A 24,262-nucleotide genomic window follows, 5' to 3' on the forward strand; every position below is an offset into this window, starting at 1 on the left:
TGGCATGTCCAGTGACTCGTACCGTACTTTTTGAAAAATACTGAGCATCCGGCGACACACAGCCACACACAAAATAAAATCTCTGACTTTCAATGTATATGAAGAGCGAGCATGAAGTTCAGTATTTGTCAGTACAATGGGGCCATTTATGATGATCCAAACCGTTCATTTGATGGGCCACAACATAAATACCGTACACCCCATAAACCATTGCCATGGGATGACCTTACTTATCGAACAAGACTACATTTTCTGAACCTGCAAAAGTTAGAAAAGAGTCAGAAGGGAAGATCTACATTTTATGCAAGAGGTGAAGATAAATGTCACAAAACAAGCAACACAACATGAGAATTATTCAAAATATGTGACCATTGATCACAGGTTCTAAAGCAACTATCCGTCCTAAGAAAAAACGCCTTATTCAATTCTGTCACACAACATTCTCAAAAATAACTAAATTACATTATCAAAAACTAATCCCGATACAGTGCTACAGACAGACAAATCCCATGTGGTGGCAGATTAGTTATTTTTGAAATCACATATGCATATCCTTGCATGTTTCAGAGTGAAATTCACAGGTCTGATTGGAATTATTGGGAAATTGTTTGGATTTCTAATCAAAACTTGTGTTTCAGAGTGCAATGATCTTCTCAAAACTGTTTCCCAAGGTTTGATTTTTATCATGATCTTCACCCATAATTTCTATTCGCATCATTATCCAATCCCATATGTATTGGAGCAGGATTTCATGCAACCAATGGTAAAAATAAAACATATTAGATAAACTTAAAAATACTGATGGTACTTCAAGGACAAAAATAAAATAAAATAAAAACCTGTAAAAATAATAAATTATTACTGATGGTCCACTGATCAATCTCATATGCATGGATCTAATGCCAAATATATGCCTCTGATGCTCTTACATGTCATCACAAAATAATAAAACCATCAAAAATTTATAAAATACTAAAATTACTAATCCATCGCTTATCCAACACTAACTACATAAATACGTGGATCATGGCAAACCCATGGACATAATAATGCTTGTTGCTCAAAGAGAATGTGAGGAACATGCTTCCCCTCAAAAAAAGGTTTTTTTTTATTTTTCACACATATAGTCAAGGTCCCATGTCATTCTCATGTATGTTTTGGCCGAAGTAAGAATGGTTTGGAAGCTTCGGTCACAAGTTAGCCAGATTCCAAATGAACGTTTCACATGCTAGTTTCATTGCAGGAAAGCCACAGCCGAGTTGTTTTGGCAGAAATGATTTGATTTGGCTGAGACTTGTGACATGGTTCAGAGGAAAATATAGTAAAATTTATTTTAATGAGATTTATCATTTATGCATGCCATTTCTTAACAAGAGAAATTAATATTTCATGCCAAAAATTAGCATCAAATAATTGACCAAATATAGATCTTACAGAAGGACAGAAGTTTTTAACTTGCAGATTACATAGGCTTAAGGCCATCAAGTTGATGACATCTGAAGACAAACCAGAGTGTGATTGCTTAAGTCACTTTCATTATGCAGAAGAGGTCCAACGGCTCTTACAAAATGACATTAACCTTAAAAATCAAGGTAAAGTAACATGTTTTACTATTTAGATAGTTCTAAAAACTAGTAAATGTTCGAAAAAAAGTTAAACTATTACAAGGAGTCAAGGACCTATCAAGAAATCTAGTTGTCAAAGGGAAGTCTAGGAGTGCTATCTCTTCGGATTTAAAACACTTATCCAGCCCATGGAGCCTTGTCCGCTTTATCCTTGAACACTTCAACCTTTGTAGAGATGCAAGTCTTGAACAAAAAAAAAAGAAAAAGAGATACACCGGCAGTATGCCCTCCTCCCAAAGCATTGTTGGCGTCATCACAGATTCTTGAACAACACCAGAAGATTAGATTAGATTAGATTAGAATTATGGGAATGTCCATATTTGACTCGGACTGTAGGATTCTATTATTTGGTAGTTTAGATGAAACATGCTCTCTTGTTTCCTATTTCTATTTGAGTAGGAGTAGGAGTCATTATTTGACTGGGAGAGGGAGTTATTATTTGAGTTGGATTAAATCTTTGGTTTCTATAATAAATGAAAGCCCATACCTCTGGACAAGCAAAGATGTAATAGTATTTTTTAAAGAGAAACTCTTCTTGCTCTCAAATTCATAGTGTTTCCTCTGTGTGCTTCTTTTCTCCAAAAAATTGTATTGTTTTTTATATTTACTTTGAATGCTTGATTGCGTATTCTGCTGCATTAATATCTACAAGAATAATTTAACTGCAACCTCTTTCCTTGGTTTTGATTAAAGGTCGCAGTATTTGTCAGTGAATTTGTATTGTCCCTACAATTCAGCTGAGATCCCTTCTTGGGACCTGATGAAACTCTCTTCTTAACAACAGACACCTCAGATTCACTATCAACCATGACAACGATACCGAGACCCCTCGGCACAAACTTTATCTGATACAATCCATCTGGCTTATCCACTTCAGGAACTGCTATTCCATCTGACTAATCCACTCAGGCATCCCTGAGTGAATTGAAAAGGGGAAAAAAGCCACTAAATAACCATAAGAAAGAAAGGAACAAGCCCAAAGTATCCTAATTATGAACATTTTGTATAGGTATCCGAATTATGAACATTGGCATCTTAAAATTTTGTGTTTATTATGTTCCATTCCGCAACAGGGGTACTGTAAGAGGAACTACTCATTCGTTCAGTATATAATGTGTAATGCACTTGATTCATCTACTTAAGAAGACATGATTTCATCTCAAACTAAAAATCTGTGGGGCTTTCCAACCCAATTTCATTCAATACACATTTTGAGTTGTGAATCAACATGCTAAAAGAATACAAGTGAAAAAATTAACAGCAAATAGCATGTAATTACCATAAGCCACAACTTTGTATGGCTGCCCCCTGGAAAAGTCTCACATCACAAGCTTTGCATCTATGCCACTAACAATGATTGTCAAAAGCAATTCCAAGTTACACATATCGAATAAAGAAGAAGAAAAAGTCCACCCAGCATGCCATCACATATTATAAGCATGGACATTGTAGCACAATGGGCACAACATAGATAATTTTGATCCAGCTTACAGAATCACAGAAAATTCCAAATCGGTGATAGGAAAGTTCCAGAGAACCATGACATTAAACTTACATATCCTGATAGCCATCAATAATTTCACATACTTCTACTCTGAAGTATTTAACAGTAGCAGCAAGCATTGGTGCTAGCACTAACTGACCTTGTGGATGATTTTTTAACAAAAAGGAATCACGGATACAGTTCCATTGGGTTTCAGCTTCCCTGACATAATTAAAAAAACAATGCCAATTCATAATTTCATTCTTCACTAAGAAACCAGCACCCACTCATGGCTTTAGTAACAAGTCTTCATACTAGCACTGTCCGATCTTGTGTTCAAGGTTTTCAGTATTGAGGCATCATGGATTCAGTTCCACTGGACTGCAGATTCTCTGCTATTATTGACCATACTTTAATGGGTAATCTTGAGGTTAAGGAGGATCCCCAACAAAATTACATTTAGAGGAAAAGAATGAGCTTTGCAAGTAAATGCACATGGTTCTTCTCCTCTTTGATGAGTAGAAGAGGAGGCTACATCATGCATCGAGAAAACCCATTTTCAGAAGGGCATGGGTCAGCCCCTCTCCATGATTGAAGTTCGTATGTTTAGTCATTACATGATGTCATGGTGATGGTCTGTCTTATTCCAGTTGATAGTTTAGATCCTTTTACCCATGTTTTGTTCATTTTAGTGAGATTACTATTAGAATTAAACAAAGATTTATGAATTTCAATGAGAATGAGTAAATGCTAAACAGTACCTTCCCAAGGCCTCCAAGGAACAAATTGTACACGGCTACAAGTCTAGAACAATATGGTCAAGGGATACCCTTGTTTAAATTGGACAAGACTTGAGGAAGAAAGAAATAAGAAGAGCACGGAAAGAAACATTACAATAGCAATACTTAGATCCTCAAAACCTACATGTAAGCATGCTTAAATCCACATGGGTTATTAATATTAATGGAGTGTATGTCAAAGAACAAAACAATGAGAAAAAAATGGTCTAGGCTTACAGAAAGAACATTATAACAGGCCATTATCAAAAGAAATAGAAACAAAAAAAGATCCAGAAGCAACAAGGTCATAATAAATTATTTAAGAGGGAGATTTTAAATTCCATGATAAAAAAACACCTCAAGAGAAGATAAAATCATTCAATGGGTGGAATGCCCCTTTCATGGGATCTATGATACTACTGAGCTTGTAAGCACTTCACTCATGTGATCCATCTTTAAAAGGAGAAAAACGCCATAGCAAGCAAGCTACCGACCAGAACGGTCCTTTGTTAGGTTTGAGAGTTCGGAAATTTCTCTGGTTTTAGGCCGTGTATGTTGAGCTGCATTAGCCTAAAATTGGCTCTTATCATTCTTTGATTAATGCACATTACTTATGTCAATATAGAAACGAAAAAATATCATACTACCAAACACTAATGTAAGGAATGAAAGTATACACAAGCACATATACACATGCTACATGAGCTTGCTTTATATTCTCATAAAACAGAGGCCTTAAACTAGCAATGTTAACTTCATCCAATACTAACAGTATCTTTTGGAAGAATTACATGATATTTGTACTCAGTTTTCTATGCATTCAATTCATAGTAAAGCAAACGAGAATGTTGAGATCATCACCTTAACTACACCTTAACTCCAGGCTTCTATCCCCCTCTCTTCTGAAGTGTTTTACATTCAATATCTACTATATATAATTCTTTCTTCCTTTATCAACGACTGCAACCTAGAACCACCCAAAACTGCATGAAAATTGCAATTTGGGTGTAGATTCAAATGCAATCTACGTAAAGGATATGAATCATGGTATTCAATTTAATGCTCTAAACTCTATACTTTTTCTTTCTTTTAAATATTTAGGAAGGCATGACGATAGATAAATCTTAGCCTAAATGGACTTCAACAACAACTCATAGAAGATTGATAAAAAATTATAATGAGAACCATTCACAAGAAAATTATTCTGTGAATCAGTAAATACATCCAAGCATGAATTAATCTAAAGATGAAGCAAAAGCCAACTGTTAGAAACACAGATGAAACCTGAGTTTTCACCACATTCATGGTAAATAACACATCTTTGCAGTGCAAATCAAACCAGCAAATGCAACCATCCTATTCTCAGGAAATAGTTAAAATTTGGCCAATTATTAGTAAAAATGCCAGTTGTCATAAGTCATAACAAAATATGCCATTTTACTAGACTAATCCATTAATCTGTCTCCATCGAGAGTGCTAACCTTCTAGTCTATGAAGATTTTTGCACAGACCACAAATTTAGCGATTAAGATTTGAGGGTATTTTTGGTGTATGGTTTATTCACTATATGGATTAGGGACTAACAATTGGATGGTTTGGATCATTGAACAAGTGATCCTCAGTTACACTTTTCCTTGCCCTTAGTTGTCTTTGATGCTATATAATTTCTCTGGATTTAGATGGCCAGGGTCATGGAACCTTGCAAGGCTGTGATGTGAGGGTGTCATTACTTTAAAAAAAGACATTATTAGCATATAACCCAAGTCATTTGCAGAGATACAAGTCCATATGCGACCATTGGTGAGAGCAATGTGGCCCTTATGAAATGCCATGGGTGGTCTCATCACCTCAACCAATGGGAACCTGCAAACCATAAGATACCGTCTATGCATACCAGTGAAACCATTTGTTTAAGGATCGCAAGATGCTTAAGGTCTAACATAACCGAAATAATCTACTTTTGTATGTAAGGTGAAGTACTGATATTTCTATTAGTATCTATGCTTTAAAGATTTTTTTAACCACCTTCCAACTATATGGCTTCAGTCCATCTAGGCTTAAAAGTTCAAAAAGAAAGACCATCCAATTGCTTGATCGATGATAGTTTTCCATAGATAAATCCTTATCTCAGGTTACATTATATTCTATGGTAGGTTGTTTTGACTTTTGAACAGGTTCTATGCAGATAATTTTCATCTCCGAGATAGATTTTATCATGGATAGTTGTGTGACAAGAATGCCAGAGAATTCAAAAAGAAGTTCATTCTAGAAACAAAAGGGAACAATTTTTTCTTCTTCTTTAACAGTTTTTTGTGTCGATACAACAAAAAGCCCACAACGATTCTACCATAAAACCAGCCTAGAGAAACATCAGAGTATATGCCATTCAAAAAAAATTAAAAATAAAAAGAGAAACATCAGGGAATAACAAGCTTCTTCCCGGCATAGATCGTATCCCCTGTAAGACCATTCGCCTCCTTGATTGCATCGATCGAAACCTAATACCACCCACCATTTATCATCACAAAAAACCCAATTCAAATACCTTTGTTTTTTTTTTTTTTAAAAATAAGAAGAAAAAAAAAGCCAGAGATTTGATAGCTAAACATGCAAAGTAAAAATAAAAAAACGCACCCCATATTTTCTGGAGAGGCCCCAAAGGGTATCCCCCTTCACAATATCTATGGTTTGAAGCATTTGAGGTGATGATGATTTTTCCTCAGTGATGGGCTTCTGTAAGGGAGATGAACCAAAGCTATGAGAAAAAATGGGGAGATGAGAAGGCAATAAACTTCTGTTCTTCTTAATGAATATTACCTTGGATTCTTGCAGAGGTGGAGATTCGTGGGATTTGATCATGGGCGTCAGGGCTTTGATAATACTCATGGCGATGCCGGAAAACACGACGAATCCGGCGGTTTTGGCAACGGCGGCGTCCTTGCCGTTGCAGTCTTCGTTGTCGCTTGAGGCAGGATTGGGAGCCGACATTGTATTGGATCTTGAAGAGCGAAGAGAAGAGAGCAACCGCCAGTGAAGTTGACTGTTGGCCTTCTGTAGGTTTTTCCTTTGTTTTGGTCCGGACCGGAGGTTCGGGGATTGTTTGCTTCGGATTACCGAGCCCCGTGTAAGAGGAGGAAGGGAGGGCCGGCAACGGGGCGGGTCGGAGCCGGATGTTGGGGTCCCCTACCCCTTCCCCTTTGCGGGGAATTTCCCCCCTCCCCTTCCCCTCCCCACTGCGGGGATGGTGGGGGAATCCCCCTCGCCTCCCCCACGGGGAATATCTAATCCCCATCCCCTCCCCGACCCGTATCCTTCGGGGACGATCACTTTACTTTGTTAAATGTTAAGTTTAAAACTAAAGATTTGCTAGGGACAATCACTTCAGGCATGTTGCGGCTTGACTGTTGCATGTGAGACTGTGAGAATAGCCACACAACCCACACAGGCTAAGATTTTGTCTTATTCATTTTATTAACCCGGGGACAAAGGTGGTTGCTTTCAGATTCATTTAATTGATCGATAGTCCCTAGCAGATCCCTAATTCCCAATCCCACTTGCCAAAAGCACTGTACGTGCCACACCATAGGAAGATCCAAACCATTCATTTGATGGGCACACCATACTACCATAGGCATAGGATGATCCAAACCTTCCACTTGATGGGCTCATTGTAGGATGATCCAAATTGTCCATTTGATGGGCCACAACGTAAATAGGTTGTGGCCCAAAAATCATTTCCATAGGATAATCCCAACCCTCTGATCTATAGAGGAATTGCATATTATGGTACCTTCTATAGATTAGAGGGTTGCAATCATCCTATGGAAATGTTTTTTGGGCTGCAATCTATTTACGTTGTGGCCCATCAAATGGACGGTTTGGATGATCTATGGTGTGGCCTGTAAAGTACTTTTAAATTGTAGCCCATCAAATGGACGATTTGGATCATCCTATGGCGTAGCCCATACATTACTTTTTGAAAAATAATGGACTATACGAGCACACACCATATAAAATCTCATCACTTGTCAGAGAGATGTTGCCTTTATTTGGGGGAGGGAGATTTTCAACGGATTTAATGTTGCCTTACAGTCATGGTTCGATGAAGATATTTTAAGGATTTCTAAGGGTAATATACTAATATAATGAAGGACAATGCCCAATGGATTATGGGTCAAAGAAAACATAAAAAGCTATTTTCAGGGACAAAACTGTACTAATGGAAATTATGAAATTTTTTGGGGAATCTTGTAGATATGTTTCGATCTAAGGGGTTTCTAGTAGTTTTCCCTAAAAAAAAAACACTTAAAAAAAATACAAGAAAAAATAGCATTAATGAGGGCGGGGCGGGGCCAACTCCATCCCTTTCTCCTCCCCTTCCCCGCACCAGGGAATTTAATCCCCTTCCCCGCTCAAATCGGAGAATCCCCTCCCCAAGCGGGGCGGGGCGGATCCCCGCTTTCCGGGGTGAAATTGCCAGCGCTAGAGGAAGCAGAGCGAGTCAAATATAGGATGCTCAAAGCCAAGGTATTTTATTTGGGACAGCCCCCTCCAGTGTATTTATGAATTATGACTATTCTTTTAGATGAGACTTTTATGACTACTGTTTTACAGGGACTGTGCCATCTAAAAAAGGGGGAGAATATGTCACTGCCCTTAGAAAAGTATACAATACTAGTAGTCCGGGCCCATACTACGCATGGGTGTAAAATAGGGCCCTACCCCACAAGATATGAGGTGTAAAATGGTGGGCTCCATCCTAAATGCATGAGTTTGGGTAGAGATGGTGGCCCAGCCTACCCATCAATCACATTAATACATTTAGACCTGGCAAACGGGCGGGCAGGGCCGTTTTGACCTGCCCGTACGGGTCCGAGTCAAACAGGCCGCATAAAATTTTACGGGTCACTAAGCTTGGACCCGCACCCAGCCCTTACAGGCCAGGTCGACCCACGGGTCACCCGGATTTTTAACATATTTTTTAAGATTTTTTTATTTGTATGGGGATTTGCTAGCCAGCCAACCATTTATGTTGTTACCGCAAAGATTGTCAGAAGTACGATTTGTGAAAAAAGTGGCTACCAATAAATAAATAATAATCATGGGTACTAAGTTTTAAATGAGAAATTAAGGAAAAATGGAAGCAAAATAGAAAAAATATGAAAAAAAAAAAAAAACCGAAAGAATGTCATAAAATATGACAATTACCAAAAAAAAATCACAGAAAAAGCAAAAGTTATGACAATAATGAAAAAAAAACATAGAAAAAGTAAAAGTCACGACAATCAGGGAAAAAAAAGTGCCAAAAGTCAAAATGAACTTCTCTACGGCATCTGTTGGTCAATTTCAAACGGGTCACTGATCGGTGAATCAGTGACCCAGACTCGTAATTTACGGGCAGGCCGGGTGGATCCGCGGGTCCGGGTCACTTTTTGCCAGGTCTAAATACATTAATGAGTAAAATGTTGGGCTCCACCCTATGCACGTATTTGGTTGAGATGGTTGTCCCAACACCATCCGAACCTACTCAATCAATGTTCAATGATATAAATTGGTAAGACTCACCCTCATAAAAACTAGGGGACCCTAATCCAACCCGAGATAAGCATTCCGTCAACCCTAACCCAACCCAACCTATCCTGAGGCTCGGGTTGAGGATTGTCAATCCTAACCCAACCCACCTCTAAATCTCTCAGCCCTAACCTAACCCATCTAACCCGAAATAAGATAGGGTTGGGTCAGGTTGAATTGGGGTCACCTGAGGCCAAACAAAAAAATACAAAAACCCAAAGAAAATCAAAACAAAGTTAGAGGACGGAGGTCGTGTTGGGTTGCCAAGGCATCAATCCTAACCCAACCCGAAATTAAATCAGGTTGGCCTTTTCCAACCCTAACGCAACCCAATAGGAGGAAATGCCAATCAAACACGAGCCAAAATTGAACCCGTTGAGTTTGGGCTGAGCCTGACCCAAGTTGCACGTCTAATAAAAACACGAGGTGTAAAAGCGTTGGGCCCATCTCATCAACAACATGAGATGTAAAATGGCAGCCCCACCCTCACCCTATGCATGGGTTTGTGACTCTGGGTCGATATGGTGGGCCCACTAGAACAAAAAACGGAGGTGTCAGTAAAATGGTGCGTCCACCTATCCTAGTTATAAATTATTGGACCCCACCTCATCAAGCATGAGGAATAAAATAGTGTTTGAAAGTGAAAAAGAGAGTGGAGATATAAATTCTCCCGGTTGCCCTGACTTGCATACTCGACACGTTTGCACGAGCCGACCACCACCCCAACCGTAGAGGGACGCGCGACTCCACGATTCCAGTGACAACAAAGGCCGATAGCGTGCCATCTCAGCAAAATTATTAAAAATATATACAGAAAACAGTACACAAAAAATCGTTACCTCTAGAAATTGACGTCAAGGATTTTCTCCTCCTCACGTGAGAAAATATCTCTAGATTTATGTGTTTCTGCTCCATGTTTTTTTTGAGATGAAGAGAAAAAGGGAAAGCCCCTTCCTCTCTCTCTCTCTCTCTGAAACTTTTGCAAATGGCTCAATTACTTTCTCCTGTTTACACTGATACATTCAATTTGCAAAGCCCTTTGATCTCTTGTTCCAGAATCAGATGGCGCAGGCCAGCCAAAGTCATTCCAACGACGACCGGCCGGCGAAGAGGCCGCAGAATCAAGGCCGTCGCCGGTGATTCTGTTGCGCAGGAGGCGATCGCCGATGATTATTACGCGGTTTTGGGCTTGGTATTTCCAAATTTCCTTCTCATTTCTCTCCTTTTCTTTCTTCTCGTGTGGGATCTTTTCAATTTTCATCAATTGTGAGGTCGTCCCCCCAATTGTTGTTGATTTTTTTAGAATCTATTTGGGCCGTTGTTTGTTTTGGATTTTGAGTCTAAAACTGATTAATGGACTCAAAATTGGGTTTAATTCTGAGTCCAGTAATCAGTATTGGATCCAAAATCAATTCTCAAAATCCAAAATGAACTGGGTTGTGTATTCTTCTATATTCGCCCATGTGTGGAAATAGTCTATACACTGAAATAGTCTCCGAGTTTTGGTGTATATGCTACAGAAATAGAGGTTTCAGGTATCACCCACAATGTCATTATTAGGGACACTTTATATGAAGACGCGATTGTGCTAGGATTATCATATTGCATGGGGAAATCTTTTGATTCAGTGTTCCTCAATCTAAAACAGTACATTTAGCGAAACCACTATGTTGGGGTCAGCATTGTAGACGGGCCATAGCCCACTATGTTGCAGTGGGTCCCATTTTTTATTTTTATTTTTATTTTTAATATTAAGTTGGGATTTGCTAGCGTCCATCGCAAGGCATTTCACGGCTGGTCTGTCGCCTGTCCTACCACCCATCTCGTGAATGGAGGCAATTCCCTATTAAGGGAAATCAATTATTAGAAGCTATATATGTTTGATTCATCTCTGGTGGGAACCACTGAACAAGATTGTTGTCACACATGGAAACAAGATCTGGTGATCGAGATCACTTGCACCGAATAAAATTGATCTCACATTTCTGAATTATAAACTTTGTTTTTTCAACGTTGGTTGGCCCATGTTACCAGCTGCCAGATGCAACACCTGGGCAGATAAAGAAGGCTTACTATAACTGCATGAAAGCTTGCCATCCAGACTTGAGTGGCAATGACCCAGAGACTAATAACTTTTGCATGTTCGTCAATGAGGTCTACACGGTGTGTTCCTCAACTCGAGACTCAATTCTTTCTAAACTAATCCGTTCAATACTTGTTGTTCTAATGATAATCAACATAACACAGGTACTGAGTGACCCTGTGCAACGTATGGTTTATGATGAAATTCATGGGTATGCATTGACTGCAATTAATCCCTTCTTGGATGACACCAGTCCCATGGATCATGCATTTGTTGATGAATTTAGTTGCATAGGTATAAATTTCTGCCATTTTAAAATACTCTAGTGGCTAACAACTCATCATGCTTATGAGAACACCCTCATATTTTACAACAATATCGTCACTTGATTTCTGTGGCTGCACAGGGTGTAAAAATTGTGCCAACTTGGCCCCAAATGTATTTCAAATTGAAGAAGACTTTGGAAGAGCTAGAGTCTGCAGTCAGTCTGGGAAGCCTGAATTAGTTCAACAGGCCATAGATAGTTGGTAAGTTCCAATTTCAACAATGTAGATGTCACATGCTTACTAATTTTTTTTATTAAGTTATTTGACATGGAACATTAAGAAAAAAAATCAGAATACAATAACTCATGGTAGGCCTTTCAAGTGATTCATCTACTGTTGCCTTCATATAGGTGATCATGGGACATAAGTATTAGACAAGGAGTACATTATTACTCATGCTTTGTGGCATATCATGTTGTTGTTGAAGTATAAATGATTAAATAACACCAACTCCAATCAGCTTAAGCTTTTGGAGTAATTGGTTGTTTCACATGGTATCAGAGCTACAGGGTTCAAAACTCGCAACTCCTTGATATTAAAAAATACCACATGTACGGCCAACCCCAAAAAAGAGGGGTCACATGTGAGGGGGAGTGTTGAAGTATAAATGATTAAATAACCTATAGGGGTCCCCCATTTTGCACATATCTTTAAAGTAGGTAGAATTTGGTTTCATTCAGCTCCTTCAAGTCTTTGATGTTTCGGGAACATGAGGAGAATAAAAGGTGGGAATTTGCAAGGTTAATCAAAAAATAAATAAATTGGGACATTACCACTGTGAAAACCTAAGTTGACCAAGATCTTATGTCTGATCTATAACTTTTGTGCTAGGGGTTATTAGGGTGTTAATAATGTGCAAAGTGACTCCAGTTTAAGGGGATATTAGGGTACTAACATTTGGTCTTTGTGACCTTGTCATGGTTTTAAATTATCGTGTTTAGGATCAATAACTTTAGAACCCACTTTCCTTATCATACTGAACTTCTGATCATTTTACCCATGTATTATTGGTAATAAAGGTAGCCATAGAGAATAACGTGTTGATAATTTGACCATTTGAAAATGTTTCTTCATTTTCATAATGGTCAAATGAAAAATAAAGAACAGAGATCTCTATTGTGAGATCTATGAAATCTGGAGTAAAAATGAAAAAAAAAGGTAAGCAAAGAAAGCAAAAACATGAATGAAAGAAAAGGAAGCCCTGGTTTAATGATCTAAATATGCAGAAGCAAACATAGATAAATGAACAACTAAAACTATTGGTGGTGACTAAAGACTCCGAAAATTCTACATATGGATTTGACACCTTCATTGTGGTGATCTCCAATTATGATGCCTCTATTATATATAAAATTTTGTCAATGTAGTGGGCTAAATACAGAGTACTTCATGAATAACGTACCTCACACAAATAATAAGATGATACAGAAATTTCTAATATAAGAGATTGATTTCCACTTGCTAAATCTACCAATGAACTTATTGCTATTAGCATTTATGTTTTATTAATTCACTCTGAAGTCTTTTTAGTAAGAAGCTCCTTGCCCTTTTTGTATATCTGAAGGCTTAGGCACGTTCACATCAGGGATAATTAATGAAATCTATGTAGATTAATTCTGTTGGTGATTCCCATTTGCATTGTTCTCTCTCTGTGTCTGTACCATGTTCAAAACTCGTGGTATTAACAGTTTGAGGCCTTTTATTTTTCAGCCCAGTTGATTGCATTCATTGGACATCGGCTGCACAACTATCTCTGCTTGAAGATGAAATGAGGAGGGTAGAGAGAGTAACTGTAAGTATATGAGATGAAAATAGCAGCTCTCTGTTTAACATACTGAGAATTAATATTTATGTAGTGTGAACATGCAGTTAAAGTTCCTATGCTGTTACTTTGAATTTTGAATTATTTGTATTAGTCATTGCAAATTAATGCTGAATTGGATGGTATTGGGATTTTATTTGAACAGGTTGGACTAATGCTTTCAGGAATGGGGGCTTCATCTGATGTTTTCAGGATGGTAAGGCTATGGTATTTCTTGATTTTTGGGCTTACAAGAATATCTTAAAATATATACAATCTGACCAGGCGTACAGAATCTATTTTTCTAAGTCATCTCTCTCTCTCTCTCTCTCTCTCTCTCTCTCTCTCTCTCTCTCTCTCTTAATTTTAAGTTAGGATTCAAAAAGTTATTATCGAACTCAACTCTTTCAACCTGGAAGTCATGACTTGACTGGTTTGAGAAACAAGTCTCAGAGGATCAAGAAAATTGCTTTTGAGATCATAGTTTCAAAGCTCCTCCACGTCGTCATCGATTCCCCTGAGTTGAGTCCTTTTTACCTTGGCCCCATTCTTGTCCAAGCCCTCATTTTGCCCTACAAAGTCGATCAAAACTCTTAGTCCCGAGGTATGATAGGGCCAACCCAGTACTTTGCCACGTTAACTGAGTACTCGATCATGTTGCGCTGAGTTGACTAGGATTTTCTTTGGACGCGTTTTAACCCGCATCCGCATTTTGAAACACTGTTTGAGATGCTCTCTGAATCATTTCTCTTTAGCATTGGCTTCATTTGCAATACTTAAAATAAATTATGGCTATTATTCTTTTTATATGAAGATCTTTATTTTCGATTAAGCTTGTTGTGTAAAAGAATTGTTAGCTTATTTGCTGTTTGCATTACTACCTCAGCATTTTTAATCACTTATTTTCTCTCATTTGGCAGGCATCTTCTCGGTGGGAAAAGCGGCAATTGAAAGTCTTGGTAGAAACACTGATTTCTTTTTATCTTCATTTATATACGATTTCAATTTTTCTATACTCTGTTTTGTTTTAGCTGTCTTGCCATATATGATTATATGCTTTTGTTTTTATTTTATTTGAAATAACTCGTGAGGTCAGGTCTTTTATTCATAAAAGAGAATTCCCTTTTTCAGTTATCATGTATATATCATATTGAATGAATAACTAAAGTTTTTTCCAACAAATCCTTGCTCTGATTTCTTTTCCTCATGATGTTTTTCAGAGCCATCACTGAGGAAACACACTTGGACAGTCACATCCTTGATCAATTTTTTCCAATCATTTCTTTCCCTCATTATTTGGGCATACATGTCTTGGATACTTTTCCCTCCTTCCATGATCTGTTCATTTAAACATATGGAGACTTCTTTTTTTGCAATTTGGATACTCATGTGCCTTACATTTATTATCCTCTCATAGCAGTGTTTGGGGCCTATACCACTCCATTTCCTTCCTGAATCTGCCACTCTTTTATTGATGATTTCTCATTATTAATTGCAAGTGACTTCAATTTGTTGGAAGGCATGGTTATGCAGCAGCATACAAAGGTCCAAAGGCCTAGGCTTTATGTGAGATTTGGTATCCAAGTAACATAATAGATCGTATGTGACTGAATTTGGAGGCATTAGTTGGTATTAGTTGTTAGTGGATGTACAAGATCAAGTATCTAGAGCGTCAGTTGGAGGCACATAGCCATTTATCAGGAAAAGAGTGCATTTAGAAGTATGGAGTGTTTTGAGAAAACTGCCATGCTACTCCGATCTTATTTCATGCAAAAGAAATGGAAAAGTAAAAGTAAAAGTAAACCACAAGATGAGCACTGAGTTTTTACGTGGTTCGGCCAAGATGCCTACTTCCATGGGCGAGAACATGATCTTCACTTTGAGAAAACTAAATTGCAAGGATTGCAACTGGATAAAGCTGAAAACCTCCAAACAGCAACCCTTTCCCTTGTCCTCTCAACCAAGACCGTACACAAGAGAAACCCATGAAAAATCCGAGAAGAAACTCCTCTCTTTCTCTTTTTTTTTCCTCTCCCTTGCCTCTTATTTGCAGCCGCCACACAGCCTCCACGCCAAGAGAAAAACATACGCCCATTTTCTCTTCTTTATAGGTTTTACCCAATATCTAAAAGGCTTTCCTATTTTGGTTTCCCACTAAAACCGTAGGACACAAGGAAACCTTCCCAAAAGAGTGGATGCTAGGAGCTCCTATGTCATGAACCTTGGTATTGTCATTATCATTACTCAAAGGAACTGGCATCTTCATCAGACAAACATGAGGAGTGCCTTTTCTTTTGGAACATATATTAGAATTTAATATGGAAGTATCTCCAGGTTTGTTCGCCTTGGAACCACCCATATGGTGCACAAGTTGGAAGGGGCTATTATGCAGTCTAACAAGTTTATGATGGGTTTTCCTTTAGCAAGATAAACTAGTTTCCGTATATTATTCCTTCAAAAAGCATTTATTTCTTCTTTCCTAGCTTACTTCAGAAAAATTCAATTGAATGCTTTTTAGAAAGAGATAGGTTCATAAAATTTTTAGAAAGAGATAGCTTTCTTCATGATTGTTTTTTTCTTTTCTGCAAGAAAATTTTCTGAAGGATTCATTATTCGACCCCAACTAGTTTGGGACAAAGGCTTAGTTGAGTTGAGTTTAGGTTCACAAGAAAAGGTGATGGAAGCAAGAGATGACCTAGGACCTTTGGAAAGGGAACCATAAAAAGAAACACGCTCTATAGGATTGTTAGAGCATGGAAAGAAGGATTGCGAGAAGAATCATGAGTGACTTCCCGACTAACAATTAATTTTGTTAACCCTTGATCAATCTACACAACTGAGGGGAAAAGCTAAATAGAAACAATGATACTTGTATTCCTACTCAAACAAGGATGACGCAAATGATAGGGGATCATAGTCGTATTATGTACCTCAACATGTGGAGCCTGAGCTGAAGAGGGCTGATTAGCTAAAGCACTTTGAGAGGGCGATCAGTATTAGACTGATGTCTTTAGCATTGTAGTTACTTTGACCCTATTGTCTATGTCATTTTTGAACCTCCCCCCCCCCCCCCCCCCCCCCCCCCCCCCCCACACACACACACACACACACACCACCACCACACACACGACCCACCCACCCACCCACCCACACACACACACAAAAAAAGCCCACCCCTGCAGAGAGGTCTTGAATCCTCCATTAACTCATGGGCATTAATAAAGAAACTTACTGTAGCCAAATAAAGTGTGGAAACTGGGTGCCGAACCATTTCATCTACTTGTTGCAAGTTGTCTGTCTTTGCTCTTTTGTTTGAATTTGGCATTCGTCTCTTTTCTCCTACCCTCTTCACCATGAAAAAAAGTGACATTTAGTTTTCCTCTATTACGGTTCATCATGATCACTAAAAATATTAAAGTTCAATGGCACTTTAATGGGGAGAAGTGTTGTTGGGTTATTATTTCCTTCTAGCAACTCACTGACCTTTTTATGAAGTTGACCTCATGATCACCATTTTTTTCTAGTTGAAAACCTGACCTTTATGATTTTTGTCTTGCAACTCACTGCCCTTTATGATCATTATGGCACACTTTGGGGAGTGGTTTGTACATTTTTTTAAAATTTCCCATAGGGTGCTTTAGAAAATTTCTATTTACATTTGGTTAGATCTTTGGACTTAAGATTTATTATATTTTTGAGTAGATTTGCACATTGGGGTAAACCTCAAGTAATAAATTTTCATCTAAGGTTCTCAAAGTTCATATTTCAGTGGTGTAGGGAACCCTCAGTATTGTTATCCTTTAACTGCTAAACTTTGGATGCAGGGGCAAGCGAAAAGGAGGATGGCAAAGAAAACTGATTCTGATAAACCTGGATCATATTGGGGTGATATTTGGGAAAAATCCAATAAGTACCAGGATACAGGTATTGTAGGGGAAAGAAAGGAAATAAATGGCAATTATGAATTTCCAAGCATGATTTGCAATTTTGTTTTAGGTTTATTTCTTCGATTAGATTTTCCTGTTTTGATTCAAACACTCGATTCCATTTGTCCATTTGTTCTGTCAATTTGTTTTTAACATCTTACTTTACATTGTTTTAGACAGGTTGTTCCCTCTATGCATATTAGGCACAGTTTTTTCTGTGAACAACTGAAGGTCCTCATGTACATATTTCTTGATGACACCATTCTCCACTACAATTTTAACATTTTTTGTTGAATTTTGCATAAATGGTTTTTTCTTTAGAGTTACTCTGTTGAAACAATCCTATTTTCATTAGCGTGAAAAATGTGTTCTGATCACTTCTACCCTTTTTTGTTGGCATTCATATATAATAGTTTTAACTTAGTGGTCACTGGTTGCTTTTTGGGATTCATTATTTTATGTACCTGATGCCTAATATTTAAAATGCTTTGGTATTAAGGATTACGACACCTCAGAAAATTAATTACTTGTGAGTTATAAGAATTATTAGGAAATAATCAATTTAGCGTTGTGCTATGAGTTTTCAAGGTGGAGTGAGAAGAATGGAATTGATTGGCACCGGAGGTTCCTATTGTGTGCTAGTCATTAGAGATACTCTTGGATGAACTTATAGACTTTCTTAGATGCCCTTCAGCAGATCAGGATGCTACAGTGTGTGTGTGTGTGTATATATATATATATATATATATATATATATATATAACATGTCTTATTCATAGATTTGCAACTGCTTTTATTCAGCTAAATACCAAGTTATTGCTCTTTGAAACAGGCAGTAAAGTGGTGGATCTTTAGCCCCAAGCAGTATTTTTTTTTTGTTTTCTTTTTTTATTCCTTCATTTGAGTGATGATGAAGAGAAATTCTAGTGAAAAAGGTAACAATAACTGAGGGAGCCAATGCTGGTTTCTATTCTATCTACTCTCTCCTTTGTTAGTATATGCCATATCATTGGCACTTCTTTGAAAGTGCCTATTACAAGGGGTTCAAGTCTCTATTTATATCAAGTATTTTTGAGATGAAATTCACTAGGATCCATGGACTGAGACTTGATCCTAGGTTGTAGCCAATTTTTGAGAAGGGAAGAAAGCAAGCCAAACTGAGGGAAAGAAGGGCTTCTCACAGCCAAGATAAAGAGAGAGAGAGAGAATATATAATCAATATCAAGAGAGGAATATAGATCATTAAAGGAATAAGATCAAGAAATGAATAAGGTAGGGATAGAAGGGGCAGCTTGTGAATGCAACCGTGGGAGTGATAAAAGAGGGTAGAAGGTGATGGCTTATGAACCCAATTGTGAGGGTAAGAGACGGATAGAAGGGGGCGGTGTATGAACCCAATTATGGGGGGGGTGAGATAGAGGAGAGGAGGAGAGGTGAAAAGGATGTGAGAAGGGAGAGAGATAAGGAGAGAGGTGAGGGTAGAAAAGACAGGAGAAGTTTTTTTTTTGGTTTGGGGGGGGGGGGGGGGGGGGGGGGGGGGCGCATTTCTTGATGCAAGAGGAGGCATCTCTTTCCTAATTTCACAAAACTTGAGTTTTTTTGGGAAAGGTGTTCGCCAATAGGGTAAGTGATGAGCCCAAAGTCTAGCCAATAGGGTAAAAGGAAAGGGATTTAAGAGAAGGTCGAAAGGAATACGTCGTGGGTCATGGTATTGGTCAATATGATATACTAGAATTTTAAAGGGTCAAGTGATGGGTATTTAGTTCTTGAATCATTTTTTTTTTGAATGGTATTTGGCTCTTGAATCATGGGCTAACTAAAATGGTATTGTGTCATAAATAGATGTGGACATCCCTCACATCGAGGCTAACTAAAATAAATCAATTTTTTTAATGGTCAGTACTAAAAGAAATAATACATATCAATCATATCCGTAACATAAAAGCCTAGTCATGAGCTCCATCAATATTATTCTCATCTCATGTCCTCTTTGATGGGAGTTGCTTCTACAATTCTCCCACCATTTTTCATGAGATTAAGATGAAAACATGTGACTCTTCGTCTAACACTTTGATTAATGATTTGTCTTCCACTTTGATCGCTTATCTATCAATTGATATTGCTGAACTGTTGGCAGATGCTTCCTCTTGTATTTATCATGCTAGGATCCTTTGGTCCAATGAAAAGTTCTACAATTTCCAACACAAGCATAAACAAGCTTTGCTATCAATGGAAACAAATATTGACGATCCAACATCTTTTATAGAAGTTATCACCGGTGGTCATTGGGATGAAGCTATGGCTGATGAGATGGGTGCACTGTACAAAAGCGACACTTAATTACCTACCAAAAAAATGACACCTAAGAAGTTGTACCTAAACCTTCGGATAGGAATGTTGTTGGACTTGTTGCCGAAAGTTATAATTAGCAACATGGTTTTGACTATGACTAGAGATTTAGTGTAATAGTCAAGAGTACCACTGACCTCAGTCAATTCTTTGTAGGGGTGCAACTTGGGTCGGGCTCAACCTGAACCCGACGGGTTCAACCCGATTTTGGCTCGGGTTGGGTTGGCATTTTCTTAGGTTGGGTGGGGTTGGGAAAAGCCAACCCGATTTAAATTCAGGTTGGGTTAGGGTTGAGGCCTTGGCAACCCGACCCAACCCGAACCGGACCTCTGTCTTCTAAATTTATCATGATTTTGTCAGGAATTATGTTTTTCTTTCTTGCATTTTTCTGTTGGGTCGTAGATGACCCAACTCCAACCCGACTCAACCCGACCGGATTTGGAGGCGGGTTGGGTTAGGGTTGACCATCCTCAACCCGATGCTCGGGTTGGGTAGGGTTAGGGTTGGCCTCAACCCGACCCGAGTTGCACCCCTAATTCTTTTAGATGTCCCCTGTCTTTAGACCTGGCAAGAAGTGACCCGGACCCGCGGGTCGACCCGGCCCGCCTGTAATTCGGGTCCGGGTCACTAAATCATGACCCATTTTATAATGACCCAAGGGTCCACCCGGCCCATAAAAATGGGCCGGTCCGGGTTGACCCGTCGGTGCCCGTAAAAAAGTGGAAATTGTTTTTATTGTAAAAAAGTTATAGATATAGGCGCCAGCTGTTTTGAGCATTCCCAAACATTCCCAAACGTCTTTTACCTTCCCCAAAAGTTATATTGAAAATCTCTTCCCATTGGCCAATAAACCATCGATATTATAGATTTATAGTATGTGGCAGAGGACCTTTTACCTACGCCAAACACCTTTTACCATTCCCAAACGTCAAATAAGATTTTCTCCATATGAGTTAACGGACACGTTTCACTTTTTTACAGGGTAGGAAGGAGAAGAAGATAAGAAGGTATATAAGGTACCAATATAAATGTGACACATGGCGCTTTTTGTGGAATTGGTATATGCACTCCCATTTTAAATGTTAAAAAATAAAACAACAAATATTCTTTGGAAAAAAAAAAAACGGCTGACCCGTGGGTTGACTCGGCCTGTATGGGTGGGGTCCGGGTCCACACTTCGTGATCCGTAAATTTTCCAGGTCATGTTTTACTCGGCCCGTATGACCCAGACCCATCCGGGTCGGGTCAAACCCGGCCCGGCCCACCCGTTTGCCAGGTCTACCTGTCTTAGGTGTATGTCAAGAACACATTTCTTCATGGGAATCTGAAAGAGGGAATTGCACATGAAGCGGCCCGAGGTTACAAAGTAGCTAGTAGATAAAAATTATGTAGAGAAAACGGATTCTACACAGATAAAAATTATGTAGAGAAAACGGATTCTACACACAAGTGTAGATAAGTTATCTACACACTAGCTTAAAATACAGTGGAGGGCATATTGTTTGGGTGATCCAAACCATTCATTTGGTTGGTCTAGGATGTTCACAAAAAATCAGCTCCATAGGATCATCCCAACCCTATGATTTGTGGAGGTAAAATGGACGTGTATAAAGTTCAAACCCCCTTTAGTTTACTGTGGAAAGCCCTATCTAGTTTAGAATTATATATATTATATTCAAGATTCTAGTACAAGCATTTTCCTATTAATGTGTGTTACCATCACATTTATGTGTTTCACTAGCGTTTCCTTTAAGTTTTGACGTACGTTCACTAGCGTTTCACAAACGTTTCCCTTGCGTTTCCCAAGACGTTTCCCAATGTGTTTCACATGCGTTTCTCTATCGTTTCCCGTTTCTCGTTTCCCCTTTGATTTTTTTCAAGCGTTTCACGTTTCCGTTTCACGTACCGTTTCCCGTTTCCGTTTCCCGAACTGGTAACTATGGTATAAACCTTCACAAATCTGTCCATTTTTTGCCTCCACGGTTCAAAAGTTTAGGATGATCCTATGAAGCTGATTTTTTGGGCACACCCTATCTATGTGAGGGTCCATCAAATGAATGGTTTTGATCACCCAAACAATGTGTGCCCCCACTGTATTTTAAGCTACTGTGTAGATAACTTATCTGCACTTGTGTCTAGAAACCGTTTTCTCAATTATGTATACTGGTTCAAGAAAGCTATATATGAGCTCGAGCAAGTACCATGTGCTTCGTTAGGTAGATTACGTCATGTTGTTAGAAGATATCACTACAAAACAAGTAAATCAGATACCACCTTGTTTCATCAGGCCCACTTCTTCAAGTATGTCATTAATCATTGTGTATGTTGTTGATGATATTATAATAACCTGGAGTGATTGCAGAAACTAAAAGAGCTTGAAATGAAGGACCTTAGTGAGTTACAGTGCTTCCTAGGTGTAGAGCTTGATCAGACCAAGGAAGGAGTAATATTGAGACAACAGAAGTACGTAACATATCTGATACTTCCTTAAGTAGTCTTTATGATGAGTTGCGAATCATTCAACACTCTTATTGTTTGCAATAAGAAGATGATAGGAAAAGGAGAAAGGACTTCATGCGTAGGAGGTTGGTGGGTTCTCGTTAGTTCCTTGTATTCATAGGACCAGTTAGTCATGTGTGTCATGAATGAAGTTTGTTATTAATATTTACATGTCCCATAGAGGAGCATTTACAAGAAAAAAAGAGAGAGAGCTTTGATGTACATCAGAGGAACAATATTATTGGCTGTTTTATGAGAATTTCAAGCACGAGACTTACAGTTGCAAGATACTCAACTGCTGATTGGGCAGTGGACCCTGATATGAAAATATCAATGATAGAATTCTGCTACTTGTAAATGAATGCCTTGTCTCCTGGAGTACCAAGAATTAAAAGACCATGGCCAGATCCAATTCAGAGGATCTTTTATTTCATGCCAGAACCAAACACATCGGCACAAACCACAACATATATCGAGTAAGGACCAGGTGACTGATATATGCACTAAGTGGCTGGGCACAGATCATCATTTTCATGTCTATGCTTGACAAGCTGAAAGTGTTCCTAGGGGGAGCATTAGAGGAAAGAAATAAAAAAAGTAAGATTCAATAATAGAATACACAAATTTGTGGCCTCCCCAATTTCTCTTATCTTCTCTTACATCTTACATCTTTCATCTTGCACATCCAGTTTCTCAAACATGGCAAGAACCATGTTGATTATGTTATTTAATGGTTGTCGTGTAGTAGAACATTGACTGGTTCTCCATTTCACACTGGAGATAGTTTGCACCCATGTGAAGCTGAGCATTCTTTTTAATTTTCCAGCTGAATTTGCAATAAATGGAGCCCGCTTGTGTCTGAGCCCATTAATTTGCAATAACTGGAGCCTGCTTGCTCCAGGGCCCATGTGGTTTAATTAAAGTTCCAAACCATTTATCTGAGTGTAATGCATCCCGGCATAAAAATGGACTCTGCACCGATTAAAGTTTGGGGACAAGTAGGACGACTGTAATTTCACTGTATAAATTTGCTGTATAATTTTATTGGGTAGAATTTTCGTAAGAGTAGAAAGAACTTGATGGGTGAAGATATTGTGCATGATTTCATTGTTTTTGCAGATGAGGAAGTGACAGAGAGGGCAAAAAGAGCTGCAGCAGCAGCTAGAAGGTGGAGAGAGTACTCAAGGAAAGGTGCCGATAGACCTCCAACATTCAAACTTCCAGAGGCAATCTCTAAAAAGGAATGAAAAGGAATTATACGGTATCCCAGATGCTTTTCCAGTCAAATGTAATATATGTAAAGCTAATTATTTGTAGACTGCTACTACTATTTTCATTTCCCCATCACTCTCCTGATTTGTATAAATTCTGTACCTGGTCTTGTAATTGGGGAACAATCAATATAGCTACATGCAATGAATTTGAATATTTTATAATTTAGATAAAAGACATGTTCTTGAATTTTAAGTAAAGTCTGGAAGGTATTTGAGATTCCTTGTTTGGTGGCCAACATTGCATTGAAGGCATTTGAAATTCCTTCAAAATCCCATGGCTGTTGAGACAATGTGCAACCAAACACTACCTTCCCATTAGAATTTAAAACCAAAGGAGAGAGAGAGAGAGAGAGAGAGAGAGAGAGAGAGAGAGAGAGAGAGAGAGAGGTTTTAAATTTCAACAGAAATCTGGTCCAAAATTTTGGGTTTCGGGTGAGAGCGAAACCAAAATCCAATATACTCGAAACGTTACTTTATTTCGACCTAAATTTCGCTTATGCAGAAATTTCGGGCGAAATTTAAGTGATTTCACGATTTTTGGAATTG

At 38.4% G+C, this 24,262-nt stretch overlaps 2 protein-coding genes across 4 annotated transcripts; one reads left to right on the forward strand and one right to left on the reverse strand.

Annotated features, from left to right (window-relative positions):
* Nucleotides 1-7,098, reverse strand: LOC143862353 (uncharacterized). Of its 2 annotated transcripts, none has more exons than XM_077373382.1 (3): nucleotides 6,705-7,098; nucleotides 6,522-6,620; nucleotides 1-258 (listed from the first exon to the last, which is right to left on the reverse strand). In XM_077373382.1, the coding sequence occupies exons 1-3, from the start codon at nucleotides 6,873-6,875 to the stop codon at nucleotides 244-246; spliced, it is 285 nt and encodes a 94-aa protein (XP_077229497.1). In that variant the 5' UTR covers nucleotides 6,876-7,098; the 3' UTR covers nucleotides 1-243. The 2 variants fall into 2 exon arrangements, with proteins under 2 accessions (XP_077229497.1, XP_077229496.1); XM_077373381.1 differs by lacking the exon at nucleotides 1-258 and adding an exon at nucleotides 6,151-6,385 and having other exon boundaries at nucleotides 6,705-7,091.
* A 3,274-nt stretch (nucleotides 7,099-10,372) lies between these two features.
* On the forward strand, nucleotides 10,373-23,903 carry LOC143860096 (DNAJ heat shock N-terminal domain-containing protein). Of its 2 annotated transcripts, none has more exons than XM_077370617.1 (9): nucleotides 10,373-10,650; nucleotides 11,517-11,621; nucleotides 11,706-11,835; nucleotides 11,948-12,068; nucleotides 13,578-13,659; nucleotides 13,835-13,885; nucleotides 14,589-14,627; nucleotides 17,493-17,592; nucleotides 23,562-23,903. In XM_077370617.1, exons 1-9 carry the CDS (start codon nucleotides 10,444-10,446, stop codon nucleotides 23,687-23,689), a joined length of 963 nt encoding a protein of 320 aa, XP_077226732.1. In that variant the 5' UTR covers nucleotides 10,373-10,443; the 3' UTR covers nucleotides 23,690-23,903. The 2 variants fall into 2 exon arrangements, with proteins under 2 accessions (XP_077226732.1, XP_077226731.1); XM_077370616.1 differs by having other exon boundaries at nucleotides 10,376-10,650; nucleotides 11,493-11,621.
* Nucleotides 23,904-24,262: the final 359 nt, after the last annotated feature.

Source organism: Tasmannia lanceolata, unplaced genomic scaffold (genome assembly GCF_043159265.1).
Source record: "Tasmannia lanceolata isolate RefF3 unplaced genomic scaffold, GAP_Taslan_0.1 ptg000037l, whole genome shotgun sequence".
NCBI lineage: Eukaryota > Viridiplantae > Streptophyta > Magnoliopsida > Canellales > Winteraceae > Tasmannia > Tasmannia lanceolata.